At 41.2% G+C, this 22,571-nt stretch overlaps 1 protein-coding gene across 3 annotated transcripts; it reads right to left on the bottom strand.

Annotated features, from left to right (window-relative positions):
• Positions 1 to 4,164: 4,164 nt before the first annotated feature.
• LOC124260575 (sulfotransferase 1C2-like) lies at positions 4,165 to 14,121 on the bottom strand. Of its 3 annotated transcripts, none has more exons than XM_046694900.1 (6): positions 14,074 to 14,121; positions 10,202 to 10,367; positions 8,154 to 8,471; positions 7,581 to 7,684; positions 6,868 to 7,030; positions 4,165 to 4,805 (listed from the first exon to the last, which is right to left on the bottom strand). In XM_046694900.1, the coding sequence occupies exons 2-6, from the start codon at positions 10,359 to 10,361 to the stop codon at positions 4,693 to 4,695; spliced, it is 858 nt and encodes a 285-aa protein (XP_046550856.1). In that variant the 5' UTR covers positions 10,362 to 10,367; positions 14,074 to 14,121; the 3' UTR covers positions 4,165 to 4,692. The 3 variants fall into 3 exon arrangements, with proteins under 3 accessions (XP_046550856.1, XP_046550855.1, XP_046550854.1); XM_046694899.1 differs by having other exon boundaries at positions 13,995 to 14,075; XM_046694898.1 differs by lacking the exon at positions 14,074 to 14,121 and adding an exon at positions 13,995 to 14,069 and having other exon boundaries at positions 10,202 to 10,364.
• Positions 14,122 to 22,571: the final 8,450 nt, after the last annotated feature.

Genomic DNA, 22,571 nt, shown 5'->3' with positions numbered 1-22,571 from the left:
CACCCGTGAAGATCCGGGTTAGAATTGATCTTCAGTAGCCCCTGCTTGTAGTAAGAGGCGACTAACGGGATCGGGTGGTCAGGCTCGCCGACTTGGTTGACATACCATCGTATCCCAGTTGCGTAGATGGAGACTCGATTATTTACAGACCGCCGCCATATAGCTGGAATGGTGCTGAGTGCGGCGTAAAATTAAACTCACACACCCACACGTAATCTAAAACACATACTCGATGCTGCTTGAATCGTTAGTAAAATCATAACGTGTCACTCCGTTTTCCCTCCGTAACTTGACTCAAAAGACCGCTCAAAGCCTCTCGACCAGATTTTTCGAACACGACAGTCTAGTTGTGACAGGTGTCTTTTTGCCCTTTCCTTGACAACAAATTTCAAATGTGTTCAGAGTTTGTTTCGAGAGCAGAAAATCGTTGAATATTTCCGGAACAAATTTTACCAGATGTCTATGGACTATAGTTTCCTGTTCTATTTATAAGTTTCAGTTCTTATGATAACTCAAACATATACAATCATATCACTAGATCCACATTCTTCCGCTAACCCTCAGTTCATCGTGTTGTATGTAGCTGACATTTGATGGCGACTTTGATAGGCGTACGCGTATTTAACATAATAATTATTATTTTCGAAATATATTTCATTTTCTGCGTTAAAGAAATATAATGAACTGAATATCATGATCTGAATGCGGGATGTTGACCCCCTTGTTATTTCCCCCCTTTATTCCAAATCGGGCTGTGTAATATTGAGATTTGTTCTATGTGCTTGTCAAGGTTCACGTGGGAGTGGGGCGGTGGGTTAGTCTGTTGGTTAAAGCGTTAGCTCGGGTTCGATTCCCCACATGGGTACAATATATGAAGCCCATTTCTGGCGTCCCCTGTCATGATATTGATGGAATATTTCTAAATGCGGCGTAAAACTAAACACACTCACTCACTCGCATGGGCGTGCTTAAGCATGTGTGTAATAGGCCTTCACACGATGTACGATGAGGTGGGATAGCCCAGTGGTGAAAGGGCTTGCTCTTCACGCCTAAGACTCGGGTTCGATTTCCTTCACATTCTGTGAAGCCCATTTCTGGTGTCATCTGTCATGATATAGCCAGAATATGTATCTATCTGCAGCGAAAATCGGCACCCATTCCCTTACTCTATCGGCACCCATTCCCTTACTCTATCGGCACCCATTCCCTTACTCTATCGGTGTGCGCACGGGTATTGTGCGACAGAAATGAACATCAACACAATTAAAGTTTTGATTTTATTGACATACTGACATGTTAAAGCATACTGGATAAATGACACAGATTGGTCCTGTCAAATATAAAGTCGTCAGGAATATTGCCAACATGACATTGTAACACAATCATGGATGTTTCTGTAATAATACAAGGAAAATATATCATAAAATGAAACAAACTGGTCAAATACGTGAAAGACACAAGAGCACCTGTCAACAAAATCATTTATCATAGACTAAATACGTTGCACATTCTCAAAAAGGGTTGGCGGGGTAGCCTTGTGGTTAAAGCATTTGCTCGTCACGAAGAAGGCCCGGGTTCGATTCCCCACATGGGTAGGCCTACAATGTGTGAAGCCCATTTCTGCTGATATTGCTGGAATATTGCTAAAAGCGGTGTAAAACTAAAATTCCATCACACTCATATTCTCAAGATGTTTGAGCGAATGAAGTGTAACGCCGCACCCATCAATATTTAATCTATGTCATGAGAACATGCCAATAATCGAACCCGGTCCAAGCAAACCAGTGGTTAACAGCATGAACAACAACTAATGTCGAGGGATACAATACGTCGTCAGTCTAACAACGCAACCTGTCTGGCCAATCATTATCTAACACGGCTCTGGGGATCTCCATGAACGATCTGTGGGGGCCTACTCTGGCCCTGGATCTAATGGGGTTCTTAATAAGGGCAGTACAGTGCACCAGTCAACGTCATAAGCAAATATTTAGTCCAGGAGATAAAAATATCTCATTGATAAATATATATCTAAATTGAATTAAATGAAATAAAAAAAGAGCCCAGAACAACCCTACAGGTTAGGCTCTCTAGACTTGCCCAGTCATTCTAGACTTGGACTCCTTATCAATGTATTATGGTCTGGGAGACGGTCTGTCGCAGTCGCAACTGACGCAAGTAAGGTACTCCATCAGACATATAATCAGTTATAAATTTACGTCAGAAAGGTAATTAGCAGAGGTAAGGACCAGACATTAAAAACCATTATACTACTTTCCTTGGCTTTTATATTGTTGTTTATTTCCTGCTTCGGTTATATTTACGAGTTTGATTGATTCCTTTCAGGCACAGAGTTTAATTAGCTGGACAATATGGAGTTACTTATATAATAAGTAGTATATAACCTGGTTGATAAAGCATTAATATCTTAGCGATATTTATATAATATTAAGTACTGTCTGAAACATACTTACTGACATTGGAGTTTAAAAACATCTACTGACTTTCTAGGGTGGTGGGGTAGCCTCGTGGTTAACGCCGAAGACCTGGGTTCGATTCCCCACATGGGTACAATGTGTCAAGCCCATTCTGGTGTCCCCCGCCGTGATATTTCTAAAAGCGACGTAAAACCATACTCACTCACTCACAGTCTATCATTCTACTAACTTTCTATCATTCTACTGACATTCCATTATTCAATTAACCTGGTACTTGGTCCTCATGCCATTTCTAGTGTAGAGCTACAGTTTCAGAGGAGAACTGAAACTATAAGGCAGCTAAGAGCAAGTGCCTTGTTATACTGAAAATGAGAATATTATTTATGACAAAGTATTCTCAAGCCATTCGAATATTTGCTCATAATATAACACAACCAGTAGTCTTAACCAAAGGTGATTTCTTCAGAACCTTTTTAAAAAATCCTCTACCGTCAAAATCCCATTTTGATAATTACACTACCGGTATGTCCGTCCACAGGCCCTCGTGTCTTTGCGAGGATTAGAGATTTTATAAAATATATACAAAATTTGAGATGATCCCCGACTCGAAATGCTTCACAGTATAATACATTATGATGTATTGTACTGTGAAGCATTTCGAGTCGGGGGTCATCTCAAAAACAATATTTTTAATCATTAATCCTCGCAAAGACACGAGGGCCTGTGTGTCCGTCTAACAGCTGTGATAAAAGAAAACATACACTTGTCGACTGGATTTCACCAAAGGATTCCAAACGTTAGTAAAACGCAACTAAGCTGAATAAAATAGCAAAAACACTGCGAAAATTGGTACAAAATTGAGGTCAAAACGCAACTCTAATGTCTGTATTTATTACATCCCCATGAATAACCATTTTTAGCTTGTTTCAATTTCAGCCACCACCAAATATGGGTACATGTTTTTGTCCGTCCCTATATATATTCTCCTTCAAGCCAAAGCATGTGATACAGAGGAATCACTCTGACCTCCACTAGACATGAGCAAGAACGTATCCACATGTACCCCTTATTTCAGTACCAGAATACTTACATCCACATTCATAACGCCATGTTCACATATGCATATATACACATGCACACATCATACGCACGAGAATAAGCTTCATGTGTACAATACCATATATCCATATAAACTCATGGTCATGAATACACAATGTCATTTAGAAAGTGGTCAAATTTAACGCATGTTATATTTGGGATTACGGTTTCTCAGTAAAGTACAGAATCTAGTACTAGAGACCGCCTCCGTGGTGTAGTGGTTAGAGCGTCCGCCCGGAGTGCGGAAGGTCGCGGGATCGATCCCCGACCGCGTCATACCAAAAGATGTTAAAATATGGTACTTGTTGGTCCCTGTCTGGCGCTCGGCATTAATGGGTACAACAAGGACTGGTCAGCTCGGAGTCAGTATAATGTGTCTGAGTGGGGTATTCATTCTTCACTGCGGCATGGTATCTCAGTGGGCTAGCACTATAAAACCAGCTTCAGTCTGGGCTAGTACAAGCAGCCGCACATACGCATACACACGCATGCACGTCGTCATATGAGCGAAATATTCTCAAGCACGACGTTAAACCCAATTTCACCTCACCTCACCTCTAGTACTAGACTACCAGTTGTCCGACTTCCATTTTTGTCGAAACAGCGATGGCTGAGTGGGTTAGACGGTTAATTTTGTGTGATGGCGACTAGGTGCCTGACTCTGAGGGTGTGGGTTCGAATCTCTCGTGGGACTCAGTACAAGAATCTGTACTTTGCTTAGAAAGAGTAATCCCAAATATAACGTGTGTTACAAGCACACGGTCCTATTTATTCAATCAATGCACGCAATGCACGCAATGCACGTACGCATGCACATATGGTACCGGTATATACAAGCCAACAAATATACGTTGAAAATAGGCTAAACAAGGTATAAACTCGTGGACATTGTAATTCAATAAAATCTCAAATTCCGAAAACAAGCTGTATAAAAATATGTACAAAAGTGTTTGATAGGTAAACCAGTAAAATCCCGAATACTTGGATAAGCACAATCAGTCGTATTGATTTAAATTAATTATAAAAATACAGTACATGTATACCTTTACGTAATTAATTCAGTTTAATTCTTTAGTAATCTGCTGTCATTCGTTTCAAGTTCTCGTGTAAATAAGTGTGCATTTGTTTTACCCATGGTTGTGTTTTCCTTACGTCCGTACTACAACGTGTATCGGAACTTTATGTCGCAATCAGCCATTTTCTCCTTGTATGTCCTGTCAAATAGCTCATTCTGGGCCACAGTGAAATGATTTTTCCAGTCGCCAACTTCACCTGAAACACGAAAAAGATAGCAATCATGGGATCTCACGACTTCCAAAAGGAACACATTCTTTGATAAATCATATTCCAGCAATATCCCAGCTATGTGACGACTACTTGTAATTAAGGTGAAATACTTTAGTTTCAGTAAGCCGTCCACCCAATAGTTTCACTTACGACCCAGGGGTTTACCACAGATGGAAACAGTCGTCAGGAAAGCCATATCTACCATTCGAGAAAAACAAATCGGATACTTCCGGATCTTATCGTATCGGTTCGTTCGCCGTTATCACCTGTACAAATTTTCAACTAACATGACCTACATAAAGCACCTGAGTCCAACATTGTTACAGAATTTGAAATTAAAGAGACACAACCTCACAAACCATATACTTGTTACCTACCTAGACTTTCACAAGGTAGGTAAAATTAGTTCAAATGATAATTTTACAAAATGTGATTAAACAGAACACATTGTACTTCTAACAGGCGTCCTTATCTACACTTTCCTCTTTAAAGGATAGAAATACTATACATCCATATGGTTTAGCATTCAGTACAGCCTTTGAGCAAGGCTACATGTTACCCGAAACATTGGTTTCGACCAGACCCATCAGTGATTCATATTTTGAGCAAAGCATCGCTGCCTATATTTAGTCGGTGCCTGCAGGAACTGGCTACTGGGACCAAGTCTATCGATGGTGGGAAAAAGCTCGTATCATTAAGGATCAATGATTCAATTGTTTCTTGCTCTTTCACAAAATTAGTTTCATCAGAGTCCATATAATAATCTATTATATGGTATCTGGTTTCATACAGGTGCGTTAACTAAGAAATGCCGTCTAAACACATTAAGAAATATAACACAGAGCTTTCGTCCATGTTTACGGAAAATGGAATCACGGTATTTAGACAGGACAAATGTAACATTTAACTGACCATCCTGAATAAACATGAGACGTGTATGATTGGTTAGACTCTGTCTAACGTGCAGATTTTGAAAATGGCACTACGGAAATACTTGTCAACAACGATATGATAATTGAGTTCACATCCTTAAACTATAATGTTAAACGAAATGTCATCTTCCCGAGGCAAGGGCGTCCACTATTCTATATTTGCGTGATATAAGCCTTGTTCAACCCTTGCCATTTCAAGCCCACTCTCCTCCACTCGAACGTCACGCCGTACCCTATTGCACATGAGTTGTGTCCCTTCTTATGAAAGCACGACATCCAATCAGAATGCTGTTTTCATTTCGAGGGCTTACAAAGGTGAAGACCAAACCAGACAGCCTGGACGATCAGATAACGAAATGATTTGAAATTTTCCCTGACAAACAAAATGGCAGAATGCCACAGTGGGGATACTTACTACTGCCGCATTTAGCTCTTGCAATAACAAGAGGCATTCAGACAACGCTGTATAAAGCAACATGGCACAGGCAACACTCAGCAGGTGTTGCATCAAAATAAACATGCCAGTCACTGGGGAAAGTCCATAAAACGAACGATGTACAAAACGTGCAATTTGCTGCACTACACTTGATAAACAATTAAGTGGGTTTTTTTGTTGAATTTAGGGCGATGGGGTAGCCTAGTGGTTAAAGCGTTCGCTCGCCACGCCAAGGGCCGGGTTCAATTCTCCACATGGGTACAATTTGTGAAGCCCACTGTTCCGGTGTTCCCCGCCGTGATATTGCTGGAATAATGCCAAAAGCGGCGTACACCCCAACTCACTCACTCACTCACTCACTAAATGACATTTGACTGACCTACCATGGATTCTTGAAGTGGTTGGGTTTTATCTGCGTACATTTTAGAAAATGTAACTACAAACCAGGACAAAAATTCCAAGGAACAGTAATATCTTAATCAGCCTCCAGCTGATGAGGAGGCCGTAGCCCATGTATCTCAAGAGCTAGCATTTCGGTGCACCTGCACCAGTTACCTCCATAAAGAGGACGAGGAGGCGGTGGAATTACAAAAACATAAAGGTCAAAGCAGTCCCGTGTAAGAGGGTTGTTTGTAACAGCCATTAACTCATTCACAAGTCCCGCAGCAGCTGTACCAACCTTTTCTGTACATGACTGATGCGCCGTCAGTTGCTTTTATGATTTTGCCTTTCGCCGACTTCATTTTGTTGAAACTCGTCAACTCTTTTATTTTGAGATAGAATTCCTCTGATTTCTCACAATTCAGAAACTTTGCTAGCTTTCTTATACCGGGAAGTGGGTCCTGAAAAAGATTATCACTAGTTATGATATGCTGACACATTTTAACGAGTTATGTCCATTGACGAACTACTGCTGTGTCTTTCACAGAATATTCTGTCAATTCTATCCTATTCTCCTCCACATTCGCCCTTCAAGCGTTCCATCCCCAACCCCATTCAGCTCTTACATCCTATTCTCATACGTTTAACATCCCTAACGTCCGCACCTGTGAAGATCTTGGTCTTCAGCAGCCCATGTTTGTCGTAAGAGGCGACTAACGGGATCGGGTGGTCAGGCTCGCTGACTTGGTTGACACATGTCGCCGTATCCCAATGGCGTAGATGCTCATGATGTCAGTCACTGGATTGTCTGGTCCAGACTTGATTATTTACAGACCGCGGCAAATTGCTGATTGCGGCATAAAACAACATACAAACTAACAAACCCGAGCATCCAATCCTCACCCCATTCTCAGCTCTCCCGTTCACCTCCCACCCCTTTCAGCTCTCCCTGCATTAACAGTCACCCATTCCCAGCTAGAATATTCCAGATAAGGTGCAATCAAATGTTACCTCTTTCAGATCTTCATACACAAGTGTCACCACCGGCAATTCAGGACGGGTTCTCCCAACCGCATCCCAGTCCTTGAGGTAGGTGAAAAACGACCCGAAGTCAACTGAATAGTAGAGATTGTAATATTAGTGGAGGGGGAAAGTTATATTCTGTTACCCCGATCCATAAAGGGCGGTGGGGTAGCCTAGTGGTTAAAGCGTTCGCTTGTCATGCCGTCATGGGTTCGATTCCCCATATGAGATCAATGTGTGAAGCCCATTTCTGGTGTCCCCGCAGTGATATTGCTGGATATTGCGAAAAACTGCGTGAAACTAAACTCACTCATCCGATCCACAAAGCGTTCGTAACGTTACGGCCTGTCGTAACCCAATAGTTGCAATAGTTTGACATATGCTTTCGAAAGTCGTAGCGCTACGAACCCTTTATAGGTCAGGGGACACATGGGGACAATGTGTGAAGCCCATTTCTGCTGTCCCCCGCCGTGATATTGCTGGAATATTGCTATAAGCGGCGTAAAACCACAGTCACTCACTCAAAACTAACAGTGATCCATTCACTCAGATATAGCTCACCTTTCCCGTCCATCAGTGTGGGGAAATAATTCTCCCATTTTCCATTATATCCGTAATCTGGTAGTTTTTTGTGGTGATGGTAGAACGAAACTGCCATGTCCTTGGGGTTTCGAAGAATGTAGATTATTTTGTTCTTATTCTCAAACACACCACGCGGCAGTTGTTCAACAAGACAATGTGTGTTTAAGATTCGCGGGGATGGAAACTTCTGTATAGCATCGTTTCCGATGAACTCTAGCATCAGTTCATCCTTCTCTATAACGGCCTCCGTTTCGCCCGAGAGAAGCAGCCGGGCCATTTCCCACACCCAGTGGGTGCCTGAAACATCACCACGTATATTAGTTCATAGTTCAAGGACCCGTGAAGATCCGGGATAGTATAGGTCTTCAGCAACCCATGCTTGTCACAGAAGGCGACTACGCTTGTCGTAAGAGGCGACTAACGGGATCAGGTGGTCAGGCTCGCTGACTTGGTTGACACATGTCATCGGTTCCCAATTGTGCAGATCGATGTTCATGATGTTGATCACTGGATTGTCTGGTCCAGACTTGATTATTTACAGACCGCCGCCATATAGCTGGAATATTGCTGAGTGCGGCGCAAAACTAAACTCACTCACTCACACTCACTCATAGTTCAAGAGGAGGTGAGGTACTCCAATGGTCAAACATGCAGAGCGTCATGGGTTCGATTAATCAGGTGGGTACAAGAAAGATGAGTGAATATTGCATAACGCCGCATCACCAGTTTTCGCTGCGATTTGTGTACACGGAAAGCAGCGAATTCCTTATGTCCCTTATATCGCTGGATGGGCGGTGGGGTAGCCCAGTGGTCAAAACTTTCGCTCGTCTCGCCGAAGACCCGGGTTCGCTTCCCCACAAGGGTACAGTATGTGAAACCCATTTCTGGTGTCCCCCGCAGTGATATTGCTGGAATATTGCTAAAATTAAACTCACTCACTCGGTTTTGCTGGAGTTTTGCCCAAAAGCGTCTCACTTATACATATTTCTAATTTTTTCTTACTAAGCATGTGTTATATTTTATCCCAAATAACGGAATAACACCGTCCGGCTCACCAATCGGTGTAAGGTTTGAACAATGATAAAACGAAAATTCCCTTTTCCGAAGATATGCAGCCAGTATGAGTCAGAATGTGCTTGTTGCTGGTTCGAATCCAAGTTTGATTCGATCGTGAACCTTCTTTTGTTACTATCCAGCTCACAGATGTTTCAAAAGTGTTTCTGACATGCGTTATGTGTTTCCTCACGTAATTATCACAGCTACTCAAGAGTGGTCAAACACAGCTCACCCACTTGTGACTGGATTGAACATTTACGTTTGTTCAGAACACTGTCCATATTATAGTTTGACTGACTGACTGACTGAGTTTGGTTTTACGCCGCTTTTAGCAATATTCCAGCAACATCACGGCGGGGCACACCAGAAATGGGCTGCACACATTGTACCCATGTGGGGATTCGAACCCGGGTCTTCGGCGTGACAAGCCAACGCTTTAACCACTAGGCTACCCCACCGCCCCTTATAGTTTGATGGTTTTACCTATTTTAAGTTAAATGTCTGAAACAGTATGTTTGATTATTTAAAGCACTCCAATAATAACTGTAAGGACTGTAACGTAACATTCATTAACGTAAACAAGATTTCCCTGTTTTTTACACACAAACGCGCAAACAAACACGAATTCGCGAGCGCGCGCAAGCACAAGCACACACTCGCTAGCTCGATATCCTGACTTCCACAGAAACTATTCGGTTCATCCTATCAGAGCAGAATCTTGTCATGATGGCGTGATAAACCTATTTTACCACTAAACAAATTCTTAGTTCAGAAAAAATCTGTTTCTTAACTACTCACCGGGGCGGTGGGATAGCCTAGTAGTTAAAACGTTTGCTCGTCACACCGAATGCCCGGGTTCGATTTCCACATGGGTACAATGTGTGAAGCCCATTTCTGGTGTCCCCCATCGTGATATTGCTGGAATATTGCTAAAAGCGGCGTAAAACCTTAGTCACTCACTCACTGCTCACCACATTTAGGGTAGGCGCAGACAAAGACGTCGTCCGGTCTGATGGTGAGGTCGGGGATACCCTTGACGACTTCGACGGAAGAGGGAGGATACAGATTGCCGTCCACTTCCAGGAGTCTAAGCGTCTCTCCACCAGCATCCGGGATCTTGACGAACGACATCCTCTACTGTCACAAGAGAGTTATCAATGTACATATTGTAGTTTCTCAAGGATCCAGCGATGTTTTGTCAGACACTAATGTATATAGAATTTATGAATTATGATCTGGAAAAGAACGCCATACCTGACGAGTTTGACTGGCACGATGTGACTGCCAATCCCTGTATTTCTGGATGCCACAGTGCACCACGCTGGATGCCAAGCGTTCAATGATGAAATATACTTGTCGTCGATATTTCTTGCAAAGCTTGGCAAAATAACAACCTTTTTATCTCTAACATTATTGTCAAGTATTTTACGTGAAAATCACATATGCACGTATTTTCAAACCCTGTGTACACTGGCCATATATACTCAACCAAATTAAAACCTTGACACTTGTTACATTGAATTCCACAGTGGAAGTAGTGTGTACATCGTTATACTGCTATAATCCGGGTACCACTACAGACATTGATGGGCTAGTTGTTAAAGCGTTCGCTCGCCACGCCGAAGGCGCGGGTTCGATTCCCTACATGGGTAGAATGTGCAAAGCCCATTTTTGGTGTCCCTCGTCGTGATTTTGTTGGAATATTGCTAAAAGCGCCGTAAACCGAAGGGACCGTTCATAATTTATGGCTTTTTGGGGGTGGGGTTTGTTTTTTTTTAAGGAAGAGGTTTGTTTGGTGATGTTTTGGGGTGGTGGTGTGGGTGTTTAAGGAAGTGTGTGTGTGTGGGTTGTGTGTGTGTTTGGGGGTACCCATTTTGTTTTGGGGAGCTAGGGGAGGTCAGCAATTTTGTACACACGTACTAAGGGGGTCAGCAATTTTGTACATAAAAATATGATCAAAATTATGCTTAGAAATTATGGGAAGGGGAGGTGGGGGTCATTGATTTTGTACATGACATGCAAGGGGGGTCACTTATTTTGTACATAAATTCTAGGGGGGGTCATTCACAGTGTTCATCCTTCTCCATAAAAACGATCACCAATCACCCCACCCCCTAGCCATAAATTATGAACAGTCCCTAAACTCACTCAACACGGGCAATGAAGAGTGGATTGCGGTATCCTCTTGTTGGCAAAATCATGCATAACTTTCCATGAATGATAAAACTGGTAAAACTTCACACTGATAAAACTGTTGGCACAGTACAAGTAAATAACCTGTGTGACCTTGGGCTGCAGCACAACGTCTCCTCGTGGACAGGAAAACCTGTGTAAACACTCTAACCGGTCCTCTGTTACGGTCTGACGACTACAACCCAGGGACTCCTTTCACGAAGCAACCCTTACTGAAGTTAACCTTAACTCCCATTCTTTAACACTGTTCTAAGGTTACCTTAGTGACTTACGATCACCTCAGTGCTTTGTGAAAGGAGGCCCAAGAACCCCGTTTCACAAAGTGATCGAAAAGTAGCGCTGTGGTGATCGTAACTCCCATACTTTAACATAGACTTACGACAGTCGTAGCGCTACGATAGCTTTGTGAAACGGGCTTCAGGGCCTAGATTTTCGAAGCTCTCATTATCACCCAGCATGCTCCAAGATAGGCGTATTGGTTACTGCTCTAAATATGGCACTTACGACTATCTTAGAAAATGCGCAGTTTGTAAAGAGCTTCGAAAATCTAGGCCCAGGGCTGACAAATAGAATTATGGCAGTGTGAAGTATCGAATCTGGGTGGGACAAACAAGTGTTTCTTAAGACAACAACGTCCCAGGCCGTCGGGATTCCATTATCACCGTAGACTACCCTTATCTGCCATGACTACCCAATCCACTAGACTACCTAGGTCGTATTGGACCAATCTGAAAACAGCCACGGACAGCTCTAAATGTATGCTACTGTACAGCAGATTGCAATATCTTCAGTTAAAAATTACCCAGTCAGTTTCAAAGTGTATTCACTTAGGAAGCTAAAATCAATGGTAGAAACCAAAATGGTGGCTTTCCTATTCTATGTGAAAAATAAGAGCGAGCATTTCACCGTGAGCGTCCCTAAATTCCCCATGAAATGAATTTGTATATTTCTGTGATGTAAACAAACACTGCACTGAAGCCTTACAAATGTCAGGCCAGTCTGACCACTGTCGTCATGGGAACACAACCGAGCGTGTCGGTATAACACATTTGTACAACAGTATTGCAACGTCATGGTTAAGAATAGGGACAGCCGTAAAGTGAACAATGTTCTGAATAAAAAGATACAAATATGCATATATATTTAAGCATATTTGGTTGGGGATTCAAAAATCAATACGCCTTGTTTATTCTTATTTTAAGGCACATATTAGCTCTGACACAATTGATTTTAAAGTCAGACTTAAAACCTGTTCTCTGTATATAATTTTATAATCTCGGCTGTATATTCTCGAGTAAATTATCTTTACACAGCGCTTTGAGCATGCCCAAGGATGTGGAATAGGCGCACTATAAATATGCATTTATTATTATTAGATTATGCTTGATACCCAGCGTTCACACGCACTTGCACCTGAAACCAAGGTGCTCACTACCCTAATATTTTGCTCTAGGTTTTTTCTCCACGTTTACACTTGGTTGGAAAAATACCCATGAAGGCCTGGGTTAGAATATTAAACTTCAATAACCCATGCCTGTCGTAAGAGGCCACTAACGGGATCGGGTGGTCAGGCTCGCTGACTTGGTTGACACATGTCTTCGGTTCCCATTTGCGCAGATCGATGCTCATGCTGTTGATCATTGGATTGTCTGGTCCAGACTCGATTATTTATAGCTAAGATACATAGCGTTCACTAACATGAACGCTCATGTTAGTGAACGCTATGCATCTTAGCTAGATTATTTACAGACCGCCGCCATATAGCTGGACTATTGCTGAGTGCGGCGTAAATCTAAACTCACTTCGTAAACTACTTTCAATCATTTGCTAGACTATGCAAAGGGAGATAACTCGTGCCTCGCATTCCTGTATCTCTTGCACGAAAGAGTCTCGATCTAAGCTTGGATCGGATCGTAAGATCGGGACCGGCTACGATCGGCCTAAGATCGGTTAGTGGAACGGGTGTAACTTTTAGCTAAGACGATTGTAAAATTGGCGTAACTTGCTAAGATCGATCTTAGTTAAGATCGGTTAGTGGAACGGCACCCAGAGTGTAAATATATTATTGACACACTTTATGAACTCTATGCTGACGGTCGGGTCACTACGAATATACCGAGGGGTCAAACACAATTATGGGAATTGCGTTGCGATGTACATTTACAAGAGCTAAGAAGGGAAGCGAAGGCGGGGGAGGTGAGCTGAAGAGAGGGTCGGGGGAGGTGAAAATAGCAGCTGACGCGCCTGCGCGGCTTGCTCAGTCCCATCATCGCCACGTAGATGAAATCCTTACTGGGTCAGTGTCACACGGGGCAATGTACGCATGCAAAAGTTGAAGAACAATTTCTACTTGTAATATTACGACTTCAATAAAAGGGGTGCTAGTTTAGGCGGCTCATGGGGTAAAGGTTTGTTGCTATATGCAAGTTCTGAACCTATCTCGACCTCTTGACCGACTGTTAAAAAGTTTCGATCGGTTCCTCAGGTCAGCGTTCACAACTCCCTCAAATATTTCTCGGATAGTAACATCAGCGGTAATAAAATCACACATGTATATAAACTGTCACTTACCTGGTATCAAAATACGCGATAACACCACAAACAGCTAGACGCACAGATGTTAGAAAAAGAACTTTAACAGCAGACGTACCGGTGTTCAATCTTTTTGATCCCTGTGAAATATGCCAACCTCGTCAACGTATCCCGCTGACGTGACACAGTGAACCTGAATGCAAGCTGAATTGACCCACAGACCCTATACGTTGAGTCCCTGTTTGACCTTAGATCACTCGGATCATGTATGTTACTCATGATCACGGCCATTTTACGGTAATCTGATTTACAATGTATTTAAGCGCAAGAAGCTAAGGGGTATATCAACTTCCATTTGCCAACGACCCAAACGTGTATATACATAATCATGTGTCTTAGCTTTCTCTGAACTACACACATCGGAAATGTAAATTGTTTGTGTAACACCGTTTTATTGATTTCTCATTATAACGCTGAACGATGTCATTTATTTCGTACTGTTTTCTCATGTATTTTATATGTTAATGATGAAATACGTTACCAGCAAAGTTATTGCTGAGTTTAATTAAAAATAATTGACCTTGCTATGTTTTGGCGTCCATGGAGGGGAAGTAGGTTGGCTTAGATTCTATCATTTGGGCGTGATTGCATATATTTCAAATGACTGCAGGAATGCTTACCCGTTGCTAGTCATTTGACAGTCATAACATCACCTGGCATGAGTAAAATCTCAGGTAAATATAACTAAATACTATTTCATAGGGTTATTAAGCAAGGTATTTACTGCAACCCGTGAAGATCCGGGTTAGAAGCTGTCTTCAGCAAGCCCGCTCGTCGTTAGAACCGACTAACTAGATCGGGTGGACAGGCTCGCTGACTTGGTTGACACATGCCATCGAAGTCCACTGGTTTGTTATCGATGCTTATGCTGTTGATCACTGGGTTGTCTGGTCCAAACTCGATTATTTACAGCCAGCCACCATATAGCTGGAATATTGCTGATTGCGGCGTTAAACAATACACAAACACGTATTTACTGCATTGAAATAACACAGTATGAAAATATATTTGCATGAATTTACAATGTATTCTTAGAAAGTGATCATATGTTACAAATATTATATTTGGAATTACACTTTCTACGTACAGTATAAATGCTATTTTTCGAAACAACATGTAATATTATTATCTTTGAGTGACCTCAACGCTAAGACGATCTGCACGTCATTACGCCAACAGACCTGAGGCAATCGTAGCACAAATAAGACCGCTTTGTGGAACAGGCCGAGGGTTTTAGAATATAAATATACAAAAGTGAAACACATATGAAACTCAAAGTCAGTTCAAAGAGAGTTTAGCGAACAAAATAACAAACGTTTACCTACCATACACACAAGGGAAATATCAGTCACGTTTCTTCGTTTTTTCGACCCCCTAGCAGAGCTAATTTCGGAGTCAGTTATCTTCCACTGAACCTAGCATATAAATAGTCAAATCCTCTATGGAGAGTTTGTGGGATGTGTCAGTTTGGCGTCATAGGTAAAATACCACCATACCATGCTAACGAGTAATGCTCTGGTCAAACAAAGGGAACAACATGCAAAGCACTCAAGCCGTCTTTAGACAGGATTATGCAACTATTGACCACAGACACTGCTCCGATACAGAAATGTTTATGCAAAAAGAAATGCAAACCTTTAGTGCTTTTTGTAGATTATAGGAGAGCTTTCGATTTAGTTTACAACCATATTCCACTGGTATAAAAGATGAAATGGATCAGGCAAAAGTTCAATCCAACCCCAAACACCTTTCCTACAAATATTTTATAGACAGTGGACAAATGTGTAAATAATGCATAAAAGGAGCAATATTTCCATGGAAATATCAAAAATAGTCATTAACACGCATTAATATTGCTGTCATGAATTATATCATCTAGTGAACATTTGTAAATGGTATAACGAATGCAAAATACATTTGTGTGACTGACTGGAAGATATGTATGTAAATTTTCACAAGGCAATTATATGCCCAGTTGTAGAGAAACGATAGATCATCATACAAGGTAGTGGTTTTAAAGTGCTGACGGACAATGCACCGGTAGACGTGCCATCAGATTATCAGTCGTTTATGTATACAAGGAATAGAAAGGGACTGAGAACAGAACCTTGAGTTACCCCTGCTGAGTCTTTCAATGATGTAAAGCAACCGTTTACAAACACATCCCATTTTCAGCACCGATATGTGCGTTGATATTTCATGTCACCTTGGTATTTTCACGAAATTGTATACACAGTACTTGGCTGACTGACTGAGTTTAGTTTTACGCCGCTTTTAGCAATATTCCAGCAATATCACGGCGGGGAAACCAGAAATGGGCTTAACACATTGTGCCCATGTGGGGAATCGAACCCGGGTCTTCGGCGTGACGAGCCAACGCTGTAACCACTAGGCTACCCCACCGCCCCACAGTACTTGGAACTGAACGACCACATTAGTTATTTAGGCTAGGACTAGGGTCGTTGACTTGGTTGATGCATGGCATAGTATCCCAATAGCGTAGATCGATGCACATCATTTTAATCACCGGATCGTCTGGTTCAGACTCGATTATCGTCAGAACGCCGTCATATAGTTGGAAACATTACACAAACAGACATTGAATGACCCAGCTACAATCATCGCCATTTTCATTTGAGGATTCGGATGTCATTTGCGGGCGTTGTATAGCTTTCATCTGTTGATCGATTATTGAAACAGGTGGCTGGTTGTATCTAACCACCTGTGTAACAGTCTGTGATTGTAGCTTGCGTCTTTCCAGTGGACAAGCTCGACAAGGCAGGGCGGGACCCAAAGTGTTGATAAACGACTCAGGTCTTCGCGAATGACTTATTTTTGAGACCGGGAACTATTTCTTCAGATACAGACACCGTTCCTTCTGGTAATGGTGAGTGGAACTCGATGTCTCTATTACCATGTTGTTTGATTGGTGGACTTTTCATCTGTATCTTCAATCCACTAGATTTCGTTGTTTGGTTGTCATCCATTTTGATGGGCGTGTCACTGACAGCTCGTTGGTCGATCGTACAACACAGTTTCCATTTCAGAAACTCATTTTAGATCATTATCGCTTACATCACTTCTACAACTTAATTTTAAGGGGTAGCGTAGTGGTTAACGCGTTCGATGCCCCAGATGGGTACAATGTGTGAGGCACATGTCTGGTGTTCCCCGCCGTGATATTGCTGTTATGTTACTAAAAGCGGCTTAAACCCCAACTCACTCACTCACTCGTTTCACGCAATATGTCCTTAGATGAAAAACAGGGCGCAAGGACCAAACCTCTGTAAAAATATTAACAGAGTAATGGACACAACATTAATGTATGTTATAAGACAAAAAAAAATCATGTTTGCTAAACATTTATCTTTTTTTTAAAACACTTGCTATTTTAAAAGGAGATGTAAATGTGATGTTGTCGGACCTGGTAACTATACTATTCTAAGTTTGTAAGGAAGACCACTTTGCAACGTAATACATCAAATTGTATTTAATTGCTGAATCTGGTGTAAACTTATCGTTTATAGAGAAATCAACCTTTAGCAGCCCGACACATCCAGGTCATCTCTGAGTTTGGTAGCAGTCACGAAGTGATGATGTATTTCTGTCCTGGCACCCATCGTATCCCAATTGCGTAGACTGATGCTCATGCTGTTGATCACTGAATTGTCTGGTCCAGACTCGATCATTTACAGACCGCTGCCATAGCTTGAATATTGGTGGGTGCGGCGTAAAACTAAACCCAGTCACGCTGTGCGGTGGAACGCTGTCGACCACATGCATGCCGCTATGTAGCTGAACCAAACATCTGGTATTGAGCCCATGCCTTGTTGGTCATACTTTGTCTGACACCAGATATGTTTGAAAAGTAACGTATTTTGATCCAGTTTCAAGCATGCTAAGCCTCTGCTTCATCGGCGTCAAATGGCGTCTTTGGGGGCAAAAGCGTCTTCATGTGCCACAATCCTCAATAGCAAATGTTGTTGAGCTCTCCGATAATGATGCTCAAGGATCCAGTTACGATACACCCAGACACAGGTTTACAAGCATATCATGCACATCATGGGAACTGAGATCCCATATGGGTTAACCAGTCATTGTGTACAGGGATGCTGCAATCAATATGATTGTGTTGGATGATATTGTAAAGCTAATCCTTCGCCAACTTCGAGTAGTATCGTTTGAACTGTAGTTCCCTAAGTATAATAGTCAACATTTACTGTGGGATTATTTGTTTCACATCAAGACTAATGCTTTGCCAACTTCGGTAGTATCATTTTATTTCGTTTCGTAAATGAAATGTAGTTGGCCTTTTCTGTTGGGCGATATTTTATATATTACCAAGAGGGCGGCGGGGTGGCCTATAGTGTCTAAAGCGTTTGCTCGTCACGCCAAAGACCCGGGTCCGATTCTCCACATGGGTACAATGAGTGAAGCCCATTTCTGGTGTCCCCCGCCGCGATATTGCTGGAATATTGCTAAAAGCAGCGTAAAACCATACTCACTCACTCACTATATTATCAAGACTAATCCTTTGCCAACTTCGGTAGTATCATTGTAACAGTAGTTTCCTAAATAAAATGTAGTCAAATTTTTCCGTTTCATGATTTTTTAAACAGTTTATCCAACCTAATCCTTTATATTTATTAAACCACATAAGCCTACCTCTGGTTGAAATGTGTCGCTTGATCAATATATAAAATCCATATCAAACAAAACACGGGCATTACAGGCAGTGGGAAATAATAGGGTTGACTAATGAAGGAGAAACAACTATTGCGATAGCGATAGTCTGTTGCGACCCACTATATTTTGCGACCCACTCCAAAGATTAAATTGTCTCATTTGAAGTCATTTTCCAAATGAATGTATAGTTTATATTAAATAAGAACAAGCTGAAGTACTTTCAGTCTCTTTTGATAGCTGACAAGAAACATGAAACCCAGATCAATTAAACAGTTACCTGTAACAGGGGTGGATAACTCAAAATCAAAGTGAACGAAGCTGGTACTTCCTGTATTTTGCGCTGCGCATTTATCAACGGAAGTCATTTACTAAACTATCGACAGTGACACATACTATCGATGCATCGATCGTTTTTCGTTTCTACCATCGACTAATTGCTATCGGAGACTCAATTATTGCAATCCATCGATAGTTCGATTCATCGTTACCATACGTTGTTATTAATCAATACTCATGTCCTGAACGTACCCGTGATGATCTTCAGCTGAGACTATATAACGTTGTAGAGCATCCCTGTCTTCAGTAACCCATGCTTGTCGTAACGGGATTGGATGGTCAGGCTCGCTGACTTGGTTGACACATGTCATCGGTTCCCAGTTGCGCAGATCGATGCTCATGCTGTTGATCACTGGATTGTCTGGTCCAGACTCGATTATTTACAGACCGCTGCCATATAGCTGAAATATTGTTGAGTGCGGCGTAAAACTAAACTCACTCACTCACTCATGTCCCGAACGATCATGTTTGTGAGATATTCAACATCCATCCTAGTCAATAACCAGTCTCGACTTTCCCATGAAAAAAATAAAATGCAAATAAAGGAGAAAATGATATGAACTAATAAATGGAAATCCGTGATAGCACAGGTGTTCGCAAAATCTTATCCAGATGGACGGACAGAATTATGCAGAAACCGTTGGCTTTAAGAATTCTTCTGTGCAAGGTGATCATTTGTCAATATCCGTTATGTGAGATGTATGTAAACGCAATATGGATAACGGAGTATAGTAACAACTGGAACGATTTCTGCAGACGAAATAGACATTTGGGATTCTAATTATTTATAAGATGTTTTATTTTTTAAAGGTTCCCTGTGTTTGCTTAAAGGAAAAATGTACTATAATCACGTCAACACGCATACTGAAAAACGTACCAGATCCACATAGAAATATAACACACAAAATAATCTATAAAAAAATGAAAAGGTACACCAAAAACAAACTAGCAAGTTTTTTTATGAAACATATAAACACGAAAAAGTCTTTACAAAAATCCTAAGAAAGTATATTGTTCAATTCCGACTGTATAATGAGAATTATCTAACGAACCACTATAATTTTAGGTTTCAACAGTCCAAATTAAAATATTCATAACGCGAAACGATTCTGTTTTTTCCGTAAGTTTATAAAGAGAGGACAAATAAATACGAAGTGATATGGATCAAGGTTGTGAAGACATTAACAGGGGGGTACATCATGTGTCAGAGCGACGCAGCAAGGAAGGCTGGACATAATCTTAGCCACAGGGGCGTGTCACGCTTAGAAACAGCGTTAGAAAGACATACAGGAATATAGACCCTACCCTAGTACTATATTATGATACTATATACCTGTGATCTTAGCAACACAAACACAACACAACAGCAAGTACACACGCCCCCAACAAACATTCACGGTCACTTGGTTCCTCTACGGATTGTCGCTCAGAATATCAACCACTGGTTGGTCTAATCTGGATTCGATTTTTATAGGCCGTGATCATGTATCTGCAATATTTTATAGTGAGGCGTTAAACATTATTTAACACAAATCAAACTTAACCTACAACTATTCTTGGCCAATTATTTGATGTTTCTCTTATCATCAATAACTTGCCTGGGAATTAGTGCTGGTCCGATTAATTGAAATAATCGAAGATTGGTCGCAATGACTAAACGACCAAGCAATCGATCATGTTTTCTCATAATCGAACACAAACAATTTTGGCACATTTGTTTGCATTTAACAACATTTTTCACAAGGTTGGTTTTGTCTGTTACATTTCATAAGTACTACAAGCTCGTTACTTGTCATGATTGAAATTATCTTAAAGATTCCAGGAATTTTATGTTCCTAACATACTAGTCCTCCTTTGTAAATGCATTTTGTGCAATTTGCAAAAAACACCGAAGTACATGTTTTTTCTATATATTTTTTGTGCATCAACAAACATAACCAGGAAAATTTGATAAATCACGCTAACCAATTTTAGGAAACAATGACTTGGGATTTTTAATGAATATACTTTTAATAAATGTTTATCTAAATTGAACAGTTATATTCTGAAAAACGCAAGAACGAAAACTCTGTATACACCGTGTGATCGTTAGCCTATGGATCCGATAAACGATAAAGCTGGACTGTAATTGTTTGTAAAGTTATTTGTTCAACATTGTCGCATGCCACATTATGTGCTCATTCATTTCACCATGCCAAGTTTTGGAACTTTTTTGGGCGGCTATCGTAAGGTAAACATACCCATTTATTTTCTTTGAACAAATGCTCTCCCCAACTGTTGAATGTACTCTTCTAACGAGACCCTACTACGATCGTTTCCTGAGTTTCGATGGATCAGTCTATTCGTTGGAAAGGGGATAACCAATCCCATTAATTCAACAGCCACCGTGCTAGTTGAGACGTGATGTTCTGCTGAAACATTCTTGAAAGCGTCTTGGCAGGATTGTCCAGAACCTGTGTCATGTGAAGACGACTGCAAGTATCTGTTGAAACAGCCGTAAAATCGTAAGTTCAACACAGTGCACTGAATTTCTGGTAATTTCTGTGTCCCGCGAGAAATGCGCTGGCCCTTCTCACACATTGAAACTGTCACCTTCACCTCGACTGTTGAGCAGAGCCGATTTTTCATCCAGTATAAACTGTTTTTCACACAAACGTTTTTGATGATATGATATGCATTGCAATCGTTGAAAACTTGATTAGTATAAGGTTTTCGTAGCCGTCTGTGTCGTTGGGAGCGTTAGTGGATGAGTAGGAGGGGTGTGTGCGTGTGTGCGTGCGTGAGTGCGTGTGGAAGATCGGGGAGGGTCACTCAAAAATATGATAATCTCCAGTGGTGGGTAGGGCAGTTGGGGTAGCCTAGTGGTTAAAGGGTTCACACGGAAGAACCATGTTGTTCGATTCCCCAATGTTTGAAGCCCATGTTTGGTGTCCCTCTGCAGAGATATAGCTGGAATATTTCTAAAAGCTAAAAAAACTTAACTCACTCAAGTGGAGGGTAAAAAAATGATATGAATAATTATAAAGTAAATAAATAAATCATAAACATGTGTACATGGACAAGGGCAGGGCCTTACATACATATGCCATGCATGAAGGGAGGTTCATTATTTTGTGCACTTGAAACCTGTCACTGTTGCCGTGAGTTCAGAGGTAAGAATGTTTACAACAAACCAGTCTGACAACAATAGACGAACAGTCCATATAAAGTTTAAGCTTCATTGGTCAAGTGGTTTTAGAGGTGAGGCTGTTGCCTGACCACAACAACGGCAATGGACAAACACACCATGACATAAAAGTCTGGCAAACTCAAACCTGAATCAAAAGCAATGGGAACTAACATTATCCAGTTTTCATAAAATGTAAAATCTTACAGATATGGTGACAGAATGTTCTTTCTTATTTTTCATGTTCCAAGCTGTGTACACATTTATTTCTGCAATTAGCCATGCAGATATTTAATTACAATATGAACGTGAGTAGGTACACAGTATATTTAGCAGCTAGCAAATATTTATCTGAGTTGAGTTGAGTT

Source organism: Haliotis rubra, unplaced genomic scaffold, assembly GCF_003918875.1.
Source record: "Haliotis rubra isolate DU_JTF1 unplaced genomic scaffold, ASM391887v1 Scf77, whole genome shotgun sequence".
NCBI classification, from domain to species: Eukaryota; Metazoa; Mollusca; class Gastropoda; order Lepetellida; family Haliotidae; genus Haliotis; species Haliotis rubra.
Note: the sequence above shows the minus strand (reverse complement) of the source record. Positions and strands in the feature narration are given on the sequence as shown.